Here is a 15,745-nt window from a genome sequence, read left to right as displayed (position 1 = left end):
AAATCAACATCTGACATGTGGGAGGCTTTCAAGTGTCAGTTGAAAGGAATTCAGGACCGGCATGTTCATGTGAGGAAGAAGGATAAATAAGGCAATTTTCGGGAACCTTGGATAACGAGAGATATTGTAGGCCTCGTCAAAAAGAAAAAGGAGGCATTTGTCAGGGCTAAAAGGTTGGGAACAGACGAAGCCTGCGTGGAATATAAGGAAAGTAGGAAGGAACTTAAGCAAGGAGTCAGGAGGGCTAGAAGGGGTCACGAAAAGTCATTGGCAAATAGGGTTAAGGAAAATCCCAAGGCTTTTTACACGTACATAAAAAGCAAGAGGGTAGCCAGGGAAAGGTTTGGCCCACTGAAGGATAGGCAAGGGAATCTATGTGTGGAGCCAGAGGAAATGGGCGAGGTACTAAATGAATATTTTGCATCAGGATTCACCAAAGAGAATAAATTGGTAGATGTTGAGCCTGGAGAAGGGTGTGTAGATAGCCTGGGTCACATTGAGATCCAAAAAGACAAGGTGTTGGGTGTCTTAAAAAATATTAAGGTAGATAAGTCCCCAGGGCCTGATGGGATCTACCCCAGAATACTGAAGGAGGCTGGAGAGGAAATTGCTGAGGCCTTGACAGAAATCTTTGGATCCTCACTGTCTTCAGGGGATGTCCCGGAGGACTGGAGAATAGCCAATGTTGTTCCTCTGTTTAAGAAGGGTAGCAAGGATAATCCAGGGAACTACAGGCCGGTGAGCCTTACTTTAGTGGTAGGGAAATTACTGGAGAGAATTCTTCGAGACAGGATCTACTCCCATTTGGAAGCAAATGGACGTATGAGTGAGAGGCAGCATGGTTTTGTGAAGGGGAGGTCGTATCTCACTAACTTGATAGAGTTTTTCAAGGAGGTCACTAAGATGATTGATGCAGGTAGGGCAGTGGATGTTGTCTATATGGACTTCAGTAAGGCCTTTGACAAGGTCCCTCATGGTAGACTAGTACAAAAGGTGAAGTCACACGGGATCAGAGGTGAGCTGGCAAGGTGGATACAGAACTGGCTAGGTCATAGAAGGCAGAGAGTAGCAATGGAAGGATGCTTTTCTAATTGGAGGGCTGTGACCAGTGGTGTTCCACAGGGATCAGTGCTGGGACCTTTGCTCTTTGTAGTATATATAAATGATTTGGAGGAAAATGTAACTGGTCTGATTAGTAAGTTTGCAGACGACACAAAGGTTGGTGGAATTGCGGATAGCGATGAGGACTGTCAGAGGATACAGCAGGATTTAGATTGTTTGGAGACTTGGGCGGAGAGATGGCAGATGGAGTTTAATCCGGACAAATGTGAGGTAATGCATTTTGGAAGGGCTAATGCAGGTAGGGAATATACAGTGAATGGTAGAACCCTCAAGAGTATTGAAAGTCAAAGAGATCTAGGAGTACAGGTCCACAGGTCATTGAAAGGGGCAACACGAGGACTTCCGGGTGCGGCGATGACTAGCTGAGTCGCACGTTTCGGCAGCTCCCTGTGAAACGGACTTTTGGGCTCTTGATAGGAGCCCCAACGGCAATTTTAACGGCTGAAAACACCGTGCGGTAAACCAGAAGGGTGTTCCCCCTGGACACGGATGGAAAAAGGAGAGGAAAGTGGCCGGATTGCAGCGGATCCTTTGGAACAACGGCAAGAAAGGCAAGCAGAAACCAAGATGGCGTCGGAAGGTGGCAGTTTCATATGGGGCCCTGAACAACAAGAGTTTTTGAAACGCTGCGTGGAGGAGATAAAAAAGGAAATGAAGAAAGAGTTGTTGGCCCCGATATTACAGGCGATTGAAGGGCTGAAAGAGGAACAAAAGACCCAGGAGCAGGAGCTTCGGGTCGTGAAGGCGAAAGCAGCAGAGAATGAAAACGACATACAGGGCCTGGTGGTGAAGTTGGAGATACAGGAGGCACACCAGAAACGATCTGTGGAGAGGTTGGAGGCACTGGAAAATAACGCAAGGAGGAACAACTTGAGGATTCTTGGCATTCCCGAAGGTGTGGAGGGGGCGGACGTCGGGGCATATGTGAGCACGATGCTGCACTCGTTAATGGGAGTGGAGGCCCCGACGGGTCCGTTGGAGGTGGAGGGAGCATACCGAGTTATGGTGCGAGGACCGAGAGCAGGAGAAGCTCCCAGAGCCATAGTGGTGAGATTTCTTCGTTTTAAGGATAGAGAAATGGTCCTTAGATGGGCGAAGAAAACTCGGTGTAGTAAATGGGAGAACGCGGTGATCCGCGTCTATCAAGATTGGAGTGCGGAGGTGGCGAGAAGGAGGGCGAGCTTTAATCGGGCCAAAGCGGTACTTCACAAAAAAAAGATAAAGTTTGGAATGCTGCAACCGGCAAGACTGTGGGTCACATATCAAGGGAGGCACCACTACTTTGAGACGGCGGATGAAGCGTGGACTTTTATTGTAGAAGAAAAATTGGAATGATTGGACTACGAAAATGAACGTTTGGACAAAGTGGTGGGACGAGTGGGGGGGGGGGGGGGCGAAGAGGGATTGTATGATTAATCCTGCGGTATGGTAACTTTTCTTTCTCCCACAGGTGGTGATGGGGGGAGGTGGGGAGGGAGAGGAGATGGGGCGTTGGCCATGGGAGGCGGGGCCGAAGGAGAGGCGCGGGCTTGGTTCCCGCGCTATGATAATTATGGCGGGAATAGAGAAGCAGGAAGGAGGGGGCGCCGCACGGGGCGAGCCGTGATCACGGGGGGAAGCCGAGGTCAGCCAGAGTTTGCTGACTTCTGGGAGCAACATGGGGGGAGTAATTACGCTAGCGGGGGGTCTAGCGGGGGGGGGGGGGGGGGAGGGGGGAATTACTGGGTTGCTGCTGCTGGGGAAAGGGGGGAGTGGGTGCGGGAAAGGATGGGCGGGGGGGGCACCGTCTGGGAGAAATACAGCCGCGTGGGAACTGGGCGAGAAGCTGGAAAAAGATGATGGCTAACCGGCAATGGGGGGGGGGTGGGAAGCCCCCCAACTCGGCTGATCACGTGGAACGTGAGGGGGCTTAACGGGCCGATAAAGAGGGCACGAGTACTCGCACACCTTAAGAAACTTAAAGCAGATGTGGTCATGTTACAGGAAACGCACCTGAAACTGATAGATCAGGTTAGGTTGCGCAAAGGATGGGTAGGGCAGGTGTTCCATTCGGGGCTGGATGCGAAAAACAGGGGGGTGGCTATATTAGTGGGGAAGCGGGTAATGTTCGAGGCAAAGACTATAGTGGCGGATAACGGGGGCAGATACGTGATGGTGAGTGGCAAATTACAGGGAGAGATGGTGGTGTTGGTAAACGTGTATGCCCCGAATTGGGACGATGCCAATTTTATGAGGCGAATGCTAGGACGCATCCCAGACCTAGAGACCGGAAAGCTGATAATGGGGGGAGACTTTAACACGGTGTTGGAACCAAGGCTGGATAGGTCGAAGTCCAGGACTGATAGGAGGCCGGCAGCAGCCAAGGTGCTTAAGGATTTTATGGAGCAGATGGGAGGGGTGGACCCGTGGAGATTCAGTAGACCTAGGAGTAAGGAGTTCTCGTTTTTCTCCTATGTCCATAAAGTCTATTCACGCATAGACTTTTTTGTGTTGGGTAGGGCATTGATCCCGAGGGTGAGGGGAACGGAATATACGGCTATAGCCATTTCGGATCATGCCCCACACTGGGTAGACTTGGAGATAGGGGAGGAAACAAGAGGGCGTCCACCCTGGAGAATGGATATGGGACTAATGGCGGATGAGGGGGTGTGCTTAAGGGTGAGGGGATGCATTGAAAAGTACTTGGAACTCAATGACAATGGGGAGGTTCAGGTGGGAGTGGTCTGGGAGGCGTTGAAGGCGGTGGTTGGGGGGGAGCTGATATCAATAAGGACACATAAAGGGAAGCAGGAGAGTAAGGAACGGGAGCGGTTGTTGCAAGAACTTTTGAGGGTGGACAGACAGTATGCGGAAGCACCGGAGGAGGGACTGTATAGGGAAAGGCAAAGGCTGCATGTGGAATTTGACTTGCTGACCACAGGCACTGCAGAGGCACAATGGAGGAAGGCGCAGGGTGTACAGTATGAATATGGAGAGAAGGCAGATTGCTGGCACACCAATTGAGGAAAAGGGGAGCAGCGAGGGAAATAGGGGGGGTGAGAGACGAAGATGGAGAGACGGAGCGGGGAGCGGAGAGAGTGAATGAAGTGTTTAAGACATTTTATAAAAAATTGTATGAAGCGCAACCCCCGGATGGGAGGGAGAGAATGATGGAGTTTTTGGATCGGCTGGAAATTCCCAAGGTGGAAGAGCAGGAAAGGATGGGATTGGGAGCACAGATCACGGTAGAAGAAGTGGTGAAAGGAATTAGGAACATGCAGACGGGAAAGGCCCCGGGACCGGACGGATTCCCAGTTGAATTTTACAGAAAATATTTGGACTTGCTCGCCCCGCTACTGACGAGGACCTTTAACGAGGCAAAGGAAAGGGGACAACTGCCCCCGACTATGTCAGAAGCAACGATATCGCTTCTTTTAAAGAAGGAAAAGGATCCGCTACAATGCGGGTCCTACAGACCAATCTCCCTCCTCAATGTAGATGCCAAGGTCTTGGCCAAGGTAATGGCAATGAGAATAGAGGAATGTGTCCCGGGGGTGGTTCATGAGGACCAAACTGGGTTTGTGAAGGGGAGACAGCTGAACACGAACATACGGAGATTGTTAGGGGTAATGATGATGGCCCCACCAGAGGGTGAAACGGAGATAGTAGTGGCGATGGATGCCGAGAAAGCATTTGATAGAGTGGAGTGGGATTATCTGTGGGAGGTGTTGAGGAGATTTGGGTTCGGAGAGGGGTATGTTAGATGGGTGCAGCTGTTGTATAGGGCCCCAGTGGCGAGTGTGGTCACAAATGGACGGGGATCGGCATATTTTCGGCTCCATAGAGGGACAAGGCAGGGATGTCCTCTGTCCCCATTACTGTTTGCACTGGCGATTGAGCCCCTGGCGATAGCGCTGAGAGGTTCCAAGGGATGGAGGGGAATACTTAGGGGAGGAGAAGAACACCGGGTATCTTTATATGCGGATGATCTGCTACTATATGTGGCGGATCCAGCGGAGGGGATGCCAGAAATAATGCGGATACTTGGGGAGTTTGGGGATTTTTCAGGGTATAAATTGAACATGGGAAAGAGTGAGCTGTTTGTGGTGCATCCAGGGGAGCAGAGTAGAGAAATAGAAGACCTACCGTTGAGGAAGGTAACAAGAGACTTTTGTTACCTGGGGATCCAGATAGCTAAGAATTGGGGCACATTGCACAGGCTAAATTTGACGCGGTTGGTGGAACAGATGGAGGAAGATTTCAAGAGATGGGATATGGTAGCATTGTCAATGGCAGGGAGGGTGCAGGCAGTTAAGATGGTGGTCCTCCCGAGATTCCTTTTTGTGTTTCAGTGTCTCCCGGTGGTGATCACGAAGGCTTTTTTCAAAAGGATAGAAAAGAGTATCATGGGTTTTGTTTGGGCCGGGAAGACTCCGAGAGTGAGGAAGGGATTCTTACAGCGTAGTAGGGATAGGGGGGGGCTGGCACTACCGAGCCTAAGTGAGTATTATTGGGCCGCTAATATTTCAATGGTGAGTAAGTGGATGGGAGAGGAGGAAGGAGCGGCGTGGAAGAGATTAGAGAGGGCGTCCTGTAGGGGGACCAGCCTGCAGGCTATGGTGACAGCCCCATTGCCGTTCTCACCAAGGAACTATACCACGAGTCTGGTGGTGGTAGCTACACTGAAGATTTGGGGACAGTGGAGACGACATAGGGGAAAGACCGGAGCACTGGGGGGGTCCCCGATAAGAAACAACCATAGGTTTGCCCCGGGGGGAATGGATGGGGGATATGGAATGTGGCAAAGAGCAGGTATAACGCAATTGAAAGATCTATTTGTGAATGGGAAGTTTGCGAGTCTGGGAGCGCTGACCGAGAAATATGGGTTGCCCCAAGGGAATGCATTCAGGTACATGCAATTGAGGGCTTTTGCGAGGCAGCAGGTGAGGGAATTCCCGCAGCTCCCGACACAAGAGGTGCAGGACAGAGTCATCTCAAAGAAATGGGTGGGGGACGGTAAGGTGTCGGATATATATAGGGAAATGAGAGACGAAGGGGAGATTATGATGGACGAACTAAAAGGGAAATGGGAAGAAGAGCTAGGGGAGGAGATTGAGGAGGGGATGTGGGCAGATGCCCTAAACAGGGTAAACTCGTCGTCCTCGTGCGCCAGGCTAAGCCTGATTCAGTTTAAGGTATTACACAGGGCACATATGACTGGAACACGGCTCAGTAAATTTTTTGGGGTGGAGGATAGGTGTGCGAGGTGCTCGAGAAGCCCAGCGAATCATACCCATATGTTTTGGTCATGCCCGGCACTACAGGGGTTTTGGATGGGGGTGACAAAGGTGCTTTCGAAAGTAGTAGGAGTCCGGTTCGAACCAAGCTGGGGGTTGGCTATATTTGGGGTTGCACAAGAGCCGGGAGTGCAGGAGGCGAAAGAGGCCGATGTTTTGGCCTTTGCGTCCCTAGTAGCCCGGCGCAGAATATTGCTAATGTGGAAAGAAGCCAAGGGGGTGGCGACCTGGATAAATGATATGGCGGGGTTCATAAAGTTAGAGCGGATTAAGTTCGTCCTAAGGGGGTCGGCTCAAGGGTTTACTAGGCGGTGGCAACCGTTCGTTGAATATCTTGCGGAAAGATAGATAGGGGAGAACAAAGAAGGCAGCAGCAGCGGCCCAGGACTTGGGGGGGGGGGGGGGGGAGGGATGGGGGGGGATGGGGGGGGGTTGTGGCCTGAGACAAGGCAGTTGCCAATTAGGGCTAGTTTTTATTTTTTTGTTATTTAATATTTATTTATTTGTTGTTGTTTTTGTTTAAATTTTAAAAAGGTCATTATTATCTGTATTGTTACAATGTTGTGTAAAGGATGCACAATGTACTGTGTTGGTTGACCAAAAATTTTCAATAAAATATTATTTAAAAAAAAAAGAAAGGGGCAACACAGGTGGAGAAGGTAGTCAAGAAGGCATACGGCATGCTTGCCTTCATTGGCCTGGGCATTGAGTATAAGAATTGGCAAGTCATGTTGCAGCTGTATAGAACCTTAGTTAGGCCACACTTGGAGTATAGTGTTCAATTCTGGTCGCCACACTACCAGAAGGATGTGGAGGCTTTAGAGAGGGTGCAGAAGAGATTTACCAGAATGTTGCCTGGTATGGAGGGCATTAGCTATGAGGAGCGGTTGAATAAATTTGGTTTGTTCTCACTGGAACGAAGGAGGTTCAGGGGAGACCTGATAGAGGTCTACAAAATTATGAGGGGCACAGACAGAGTGGATAGTCAGAGGCTTTTCCCCAGGGTAGAGGGGTCAATTACTAGGGGGCATAGGTTTAAGGTGAGAGGGGCAAGGTTTAGAGTAGATGTACGAGGCAACTTTTTTACGCAGAGGGTAGTGGGTGCCTGGAACTCGCTACCGGAGGAGGTGGTGGAAGCAGGGACGATAGTGACATTTAAGGGGCATCTTGACAAATACATGAATAGGATGGGAATAGAGGGATACGGACCCAGGAAGTGTAGAAGATTGTAGTTTAGTCGGGCAGCATGGTCGGCACGGGCTTGGAGGGCCGAAGGGCCTGTTCCTGTGCTGTACATTTCTTTGTTCTTTGTAAAGAATAAAGGGATTCGGGGATATGGTGTACGGGCCGGAGAGTGGAGCTGAGTCCACAAAGATCAGCCATGATCTCATTAAATGGCGGAGCAGGCTCGAGGGGCCAGGTGGCCTACTCCTGTTCCTAGTTCTTATGTACAAATGACTACTGAGCCCAAAGTGGGAACTCTGCCCATTTGATACTTAGTGATACTAGAAATATCATTAGGCTTTTAAAATGGGAACAAGCAGCCTATCCATACAACTTGTATTCAATACAGGTTTGTATCAAATGTTTGTTTGCATGGAACCTATCCACAAAAAGGAGCAGGTTTCTCATTTCAAAAAATACAAGAAAGCATGAAGAATGAAGAAAAAGGCCATTAACAAGAGCAGAGGATGCCAGAAAAAACTTAGGTCTGCCAGCGTCTATTAGGAGGGAAACAGAGTGAACGTTTCGAGTTGTTTGACTTCACCAGAACTGAAGGGAGAGAGAATGTGTTAGAGCTGCAGAGATTTCAACAAAAGACTGATAGCCTGGTGTGAGGGGGGGGTGTGTGGGGGGGGGGGGGGGGGGAGTGGGGGGGGGGGGGGGTTGGAGAGATAGGGGGTGATATATGGTATTTTTCTTTTTAAAAAGGGGGGTGAAGGAGAAATGTCAAAATCTACAATCGGTGAACTTAACGTTGAATCCAGAGGGCTGTAAAGTGCCGGTAGAGGAGATGCTGCTCCTCCAGCTTGCCCCCGGTTTCACTGGAGCATTGCAGCAGTCTATTAAGCTCACTCACTTCAAATGCAATATACAATTTCCATAGGAAGGACACCATCCAGTCTATGTATCCTCCCGAGAGATTCATATAAATATTCTCAAATTCCCAACAATATTCATTTGTGTTCCTATAGACGACATTTGCCTCACCACTTCTGCGGCATTGTGAACCCTGAATCATTTAATCACCTTAGCCTGTACCTTCAAAGCTGTCCCTAACCTGGTATTTATACCAGCTCCTTTTTGGAGAACTTAGCCTCAAATTTAACAACACTTAAGAAAAATAAAACAAAGGTAAGCAACGCAATTATACCAGAACAGACCTTACAGAGATGTCAAATTCTGTTGGGATGTAAGTTGGGCTTGACAGCTGCCATGTGCAGTAGAATGTCTCTGGATAAGCATTTGATCTGCATAGCACAGTTGGTGTCACCGGAGGATCTAGTTTGGAAAAAAACAAGAAAGAGTAGATGCAAAATGAGTGTAAAGTTTAGCATGTTTTGCACAGTTCATTAAAAAAATCTTTCTTCAGAAGTTCAAAATATTCCTCTAATTCTCACTGTTCTTTATAAATTATGATTCCGGCTTATGTAGGGACATACCACACAGTAGTTATATTGACAACATGAATGTCAGTGGAAAAAGGAAAGTAATTTCTCAGTATGCTTGGAACGATGAAGAAGTTGGCAATGGTTTGCTGATGCATAGTCCACCCATCGTCTTAGCTGCAGAGTAGCCAAAGCAAAGCAAGATGGCGATGGGAGTTTCTGGAGAGTTTTACAATGGTGCCTGCCACAGCCTATGATATTTCCTCTCATTAATTCAATAAACATATAACTCTTTGGTTGCCATGTGCCAAAGTGAAAATTGATAATTTATATAAAATAACATTTTATCTCAAGCAAGGTTCCAAAAGAGAAACTTATTGGGTGGGATCTCCGGCCTCGCAGCCAAGTGAGGTGGCGAGCCGTTTGCTGATGTGGGACTCGCTGTTCCTGTTGCTGTTAATGGGAATTCGCATTGTCATCCCACGCCGCCAGGAAACCCGCAGCCAGGGCTCGCTGCCGGTGGGACCAGATAATCCCACTGCCAGCGAATGGCTGGAGAATTCCGGCCATTATATAGGTTTAAGTTATAATTATTTTTGTGGCTCAGTGGGTCGCACATTTGCCTCAGAGAAGCCACATGCAGAAATCATGGCTTTAACTCCAGTGCAGTATGAGGATGCCACGCTGTTGGAGGTCCCATATTTCAGCTGAGACGTTCAAAGGTCCAAGACTCTATCTGTCCCAAGCATACGTGGTAATACAGGCCCATCATTTGTGGAGGGGGTAATTTTCCCCCCAAAACCTCACAAACAGCACAATCGTGAACGAACAGACTTTACAAGTGGAGTCAATTAGACAGCTTCCACCCATCCTAAAATTTCACACATGTAAAGGATCTAAGGCAATGCAAACTATGTTTTAAATACATTTAAAGGGACATTTACTGGAAACATTGTTGAAAAAAAACAGGAGAAATGTAAAATTTATCACCCTTGCAGTACGTTACTTGAGAGTTGAGGTAGGCTGCGATCGGGAATTAAATTGCAGCAAGAAGGAACACCTACATGCAAATATGCCATGCAGACAACAAGTGCACAGCGTGCACTTTCTATTGTAGGAAATATGTCATGGACACTATCTTTTCTCAAAAACTTTATTTACGCCGTTTTTTTGCATTTCCTAAAGGTGGTTTCCATTATTTTAAAAAATTTAAACCACTGATAAGTGAATTTGTCCCTGCTATGGGTGAACTGGTGTACGAAGACTTTTGCCTGGATAAGCAAATTCACAAACGAGGAAGTGGCGAACGGCGGGACTTTACTGTATTTTGAAGAGGAGCAGGGGTGTCATTCCCAATGTTGTGGCCAATATTTATCAGTCAAGCCAACATCACAAAAAATAGTTTTAACCGGTCATTATTACATTGATACATGTGGGAGCTTTTTCTTCGTAAAGTGGTTGCATTCCCTACATTACACCAATGGCTGGAATTTTTCGGCACTTCATGCTGGTGAGATCTTCCGGAAATGTGAACGGAAATTTCAATGGCTCATCAGTCCCATCACAGGAGGACCTGTGGCTGGGTGGAAATTGCAGCCAGTGACTACAATTGAAAGGTGCTGCATTGGAGGGGCCCAGTAGCTGTGGAAGCACTATAGAAATGTGAATTGTTCATTCTTTTACTTTCTTTCAACTAGAGTCAGTGCAGAAAAACATCCAATTGCCTTGGTTATATTTTAGTGTCACCTAAATAACTTGGGAACTATTTTGCAGATTTATCATTCAAATTAGGACATTTTATAAGAAGTTATAATATGGAAACGGAGTAAGAAGTTCCACAATTTTGAGGTTCTAGTGAAACACTGAGCTACAGCATGAAACAGTGTCATCCATCTTGATTTCAACAACAGATCTCAGGGGGAGAAAATGTGGAAATTACATATCTACAGCTTTGGAGAATTGAGATGGAAATTCCAAGTAGCACTGGCTGTAAATGAATTGAGAAAATGGTGATCAGATATGTGCCTTCACTTATCAGTGCTCAGGTATGTGTTATTATGCAGGCACTGTGGAGAAGTCAGCATTCTGGCAACAATGTGAAGAGAAAACTCATAACATTACTGAATAAATAAAGTGAGTTTATTTTAACATGCTACTGTTCTTTCATGAGCAAAACCAATAAAAAATAATAAAGGACCAAAGAAATGAAAACCACAGAAACTTTTAGCTTGAATTTCATATTACAACACATATATCCTATAATGAAGCAAACAAAACCCTCAAAATGTATTCCCCCAAGACTTAACGGTGCATATCCAAGAAGTTAAATGCATGACCTGACATACCATTGCATACAGAGCATGTTCACTAAGCTCACTGCTCCTCAGGGGGTTAATTCCCTTATAGAGCCTAATACATTGAATCCCACCAAGGATAATGAATGTCTGAATACATAAATGAGGCTACCGTATTCTGCAATTAAAATATTCTCAGCAACTATTCAGTTCCCGCTGGAATGAGCCTGATCTCACTTCGAGCTCAGCAGTAAGTTTTATCATTAACTAAATATCATTGTACTGATCAACGTTTTCCACAAGATTTCCAACCATTCAAGCAGCTTTACACGGCCTTTTAGAGCTGTGCACATCAATCCTACAATATATTCCCAATCTTTATTTAAACATGACCACCATTTAAGTTGCTGTCAATTATTACTGTGGGAATCTTGAAGCACAAGGTAATTCTTTGCAGACATTTTGGTTTTTAAACACCGGAACATTAATAAGTTTTTTTTATTCATTCAAGCGATATGGGCATCACTGACTAACCCAGAATTTATTGCCCATCCCTAATTGCCCTCAAGAAGGTGGTGGTGAGCTGCCTTCTTGAACCGCTGCAGTCCATGTGATACATGACTGTGCTGTTACAGAGGAATTCCAGGATTTTTACCCAGTGACAGAGAAGAAACGGCGATATAGTTCCAAGTCAGGATGATGAGTGGCTTGGAGGGGAATCTCCAGGTGGTGGTGTTTCCATGTATCTGCTGCCCTTGTCCTTCTATGATGTGGAGATGCTGGTGTTGGACTGGGGTGAGCACAGTAAGAAGTCTTACAACACCAGGTTAAAGGTTTGTTTCGAATCAGGAAGGAGCTGTGTTCTGAAAAAGCTAGCGATTCAAAACAAACCTGTTGGACTTTAACCTGGTGTTGTGTCATGCGAATGTCATCTTAAGAAATGGTAGTTTGCTAAAGTTACTGCAGTGACGTCAGAGTGTGGGTGGAGCTGAGCTCTGGCTCTGCTTTTTAGTTTCTCTTTTGAGAAAAGCTTGGGTGTGTTTGTGTTATTTTGGTTTTGTTTCAGTGTTGGAGCTGCAGTCAGCTACAGAAGGCGTAATGTTGTTCTCTCTGCCATGTAAAGACTATCTCTTGATCATTTGGTGAATTCAGAGTAATAACTGTTCTCAGTAGTGAATTTAAACCTGATGTGCTTTTGTTAAAAGGTTATTTTTTATGTCTTATGGATGTTAAAAGGAAAGTAAGGATTACTTTGTGTTGTATTTTTGGGGGGATGTATTTGAATTGATGGTTGCTAAGATGTTCACTGTATGTTTTAAAAAGGTTAACTTGAGTTCATAGAATAAACATTGTTTTGCTTTAAAAAATACTTTTTGATCTCTGCTGTACCACACCTGTAGAGTGAGCCGTGTGCTCCCCATACCACAATCTATTAAAAGTTGTGGGTCAGGTGAAATCCATGATACATTTTGGGGTTGTCTAAACCCTGGCCCATAACAGTTGTAAGACATCTTCTTGTTCTTCTAGATTGTTGCAGTCGTGAGTTTGGAAGGTAGCTGTCTAAGATGCCTTGATGAGCTCCTGCAGTACATCTTGTAGATGGTATACACCGCTGCTCCTGTATGGCGGTGATAGAGGGAGTGTATGTTTGTGGATGGATGCCAATTAAGTGGGCTGCTTTGACCTAGGTGGTGTCGAGCTTCTTGAGTGTTGTTGGAGTTCCAATCATCCAGGCAAGTGGAGAAAATTCTACCACTCTCCTGACTTGTGCCTTGTAGATGGTGGACAGGCTTTGGGGGTCAGGAGGGGAGTTACTCACCACAAGATTCATTGCCTTTGACCTGCTCTTGTAGTCACGTTATTTATATGCTAACCCAGTTCAATTTCTGGTCAATGGTAGCTGCATTCTTTTCAATGATAGTTGGGGATTCAGCGATGGTAATGCCATTGAACATCAATGGCCGATGGTTAGTTCTTCTTTTGTTGGAGATGGTCATTGTCTGGCACTTATGTGGCTCGAACGTTACTTGTCACTTGTTAGCTCATGCATGGATATTGTCCAAGTTTTGTTGCATTTACACGTGGACTGCTTCAGAGTCTGAGGAGTCGCAAATGGTGCTGAACATTGTGCAATCAGTGAACATACCCACTTCTGCCCTTATGATGGAATGAAGGTCATTGATGAAGCAGCTAAAGATGGTTGGACCTAGTACATTACCCTGAGGAACACCTGCAGGGATGTCCTGGAGTTGAGATTATTGGCATCCATCCATTACAACCATCTTCCTTTGTGTTAGGCAGAGAATTTTCTCAGTTTAGCTAGGGCTCCTTGATATCACACACGGTCAAATGCTGCCTTGATGTCAAGGGCAGTCACTCTCAACTCTGGAGTTCAGCTCTTGTCCATCTTTGAACAAAGGTTGTAATGAGGTCAGCAGCCGAGTGAATCTGGCTGAACCCAAACTGAGTGTCAGGGAGCAGGTTATTGAAAAGTAAATGTCACTTGATAGGTCTTGTTGATCCCTTCTATCACTTTACTGATTATTGACAGTCAACTGATGGGGTGGGAATTGGTGCATTGAATTTGTTCTGCGTTTTGTGTACAGAACATACCTGGGCAATTTTCCACATTGCCAGGTAGATGACAACGTTGTAGCTGTACTAGAACAGCTTGGCTAGGTGTCTGGAATGTTCTGGAGCACAATTCTTCATACTATTGCTGAAATATTGCCAGGGCCCATATCCTTTGCAATGTCCCATGTCTTCAGCCCTTATTTGGTATCACATGGAGTGAATGGAATTAGCTTAGGTATAGCATCTGTAATGCTGGGGCCCTTTGGAGAAGTTAAGTGGCGACATGCAGAAAAATGCCTTTTTTAATCCAATTTTATCAACCCTTTTTCCCACCAAATATGTTGGGATGCAATTAGAAACACTAGCAGCCAGATTTTCTTGTCAGAGGTGGAAATCAGGAGACAGGACTAATCATAGAATCATAGGCTTTACAGTGCAGTAGGAGGTCATTCGGCCCATCGAGTCTAATCCCGTGATCGCAGTCTCGCCTCGGTACTAAGGCTGTGGAAAGTGGGATCTTCCAGGGTGACCTGGAGGAGTCTGAGTCCAGTGTGGGATTACCTCCATTTCCAAAAGCATCAGACTGATGCTCCCAATACAATTAGTGACTCGCAGAACTATAAACTTCGCCCTCACTCTTCTATTCTCACTCCCTCACCCTTACTTCCCTCATCCAACGTGGAAATGGAAGCCGCCTGAGCCCTGGGCAGGCAATTTAAAAGGTACATCTCCATTCCTGAAAACTTAGCTCAGTGCTTCTGATGCAATTAGAATATACAGTTGAACATTCTGACCCGTTCAAATCCCAGCCGCATCCTCCCTCCTCACTCCCAACTTCACACCCCTTCATCCCCTTACCCCCTCATTCTCATATCTCAGTCCGCTTCCATTGTCCATATCCCCCTCACAAATTATTCACTTTATGAAAAGAACTCACAAACTCTTTAACAGATGGAAGCTGTTGAATAGCCCAAAAAGCTCTCTGCTTGAACAAAAAGATTCTTCAAACCAACTGTGTAAACGATATCAAACTTGGAAAAGGATTCGGCAGTTGGATTGCAGCGGAGAACCCATAAACCTCTCCAAGATGCTCTCCATCATGACAAAAATCCCAAAAATGGCCAGAAATTCCAGGTCCCACCCACGAACATGCACTACTTTTGCGGGCTGGGACTGGAGTTAGGCCAGGGTTTGCGCATGCATGACTTTCAGAGTCAGCTGACCATTTACATTACCAGCTGCCTGCACTGAAGTCAGATTTGGCAAGGCCAGGAATATGAGGCGGGATTCTCCCCTATCCGGCGGGGCGGGCCGTACAGGCGCCGAGGAGTGGCGTGAACCACTCCGGCATTGGGCTGACCAGAAGGTGCTGAATCCTCCGCACCTTCAGGGGCTAGGCCGGCGCCGGCGGGATTGGCGCTGCGCCAGCCGGCGCGGAAGGGCTTGGCGCCGTGCCAACCGGCACCGAAGAGCCTCCACCGGCCTGCGCGAGTTGGCGCATGCGCGGGAGCACCAGCGTGTGCTGGCGTCATCCCAGCGCATGCTCAGTGGGGTTCTTCTCCGCGCCGGCCATGGCGGAGGTTTGACAGCAGCCGGCGTGGAGGGAAAGGATGCCCCCACGGCACAGGCCCGCCTGCGGACTGGTGGGCCCCGATCGCGGGCCAGGCCACCGTGGGGGCACTCCCTGAGGCCAGATACCCCCGCGCCCCCCCGACTCTGCAGGCCGCCCGTAGAGCCAGGTCCCGCCGGTACGGACCTGGTTTGATTTGCGCCGGCGGGACTGGCCGAAAACGGGCGGCCGCTCGGTGCATTGTGGGCCGGAGAATCGCCGGAGGGGCGGCTGCAAGCGGCGGCCAACCGGCACAGCGTG

The 15,745-nt window shown here is 47.4% G+C and overlaps 1 protein-coding gene across 4 annotated transcripts in view; it reads right to left on the bottom strand.

Moving 5' to 3' along the window:
* The window catches only part of cntfr (ciliary neurotrophic factor receptor), a 504,785-nt gene that overhangs the window by 146,171 nt on the left and 342,869 nt on the right, over positions 1-15,745 (bottom strand). For all 4 annotated transcript variants that reach the window (XM_072497289.1, XM_072497290.1, XM_072497288.1 and 1 more), the window contains one exon: positions 8,783-8,900. In XM_072497289.1, coding sequence (XP_072353390.1) covers positions 8,783-8,900 — 118 coding nt within the window. The remainder of the gene's footprint in view (positions 1-8,782; positions 8,901-15,745) is intronic.

Source organism: Scyliorhinus torazame, chromosome 3 (assembly GCF_047496885.1).
Source record: "Scyliorhinus torazame isolate Kashiwa2021f chromosome 3, sScyTor2.1, whole genome shotgun sequence".
NCBI classification, from domain to species: Eukaryota; Metazoa; Chordata; class Chondrichthyes; order Carcharhiniformes; family Scyliorhinidae; genus Scyliorhinus; species Scyliorhinus torazame.
The sequence above is the reverse complement of the archived record's forward strand: the minus strand, read 5'-3'. Positions and strand labels throughout refer to the sequence as shown.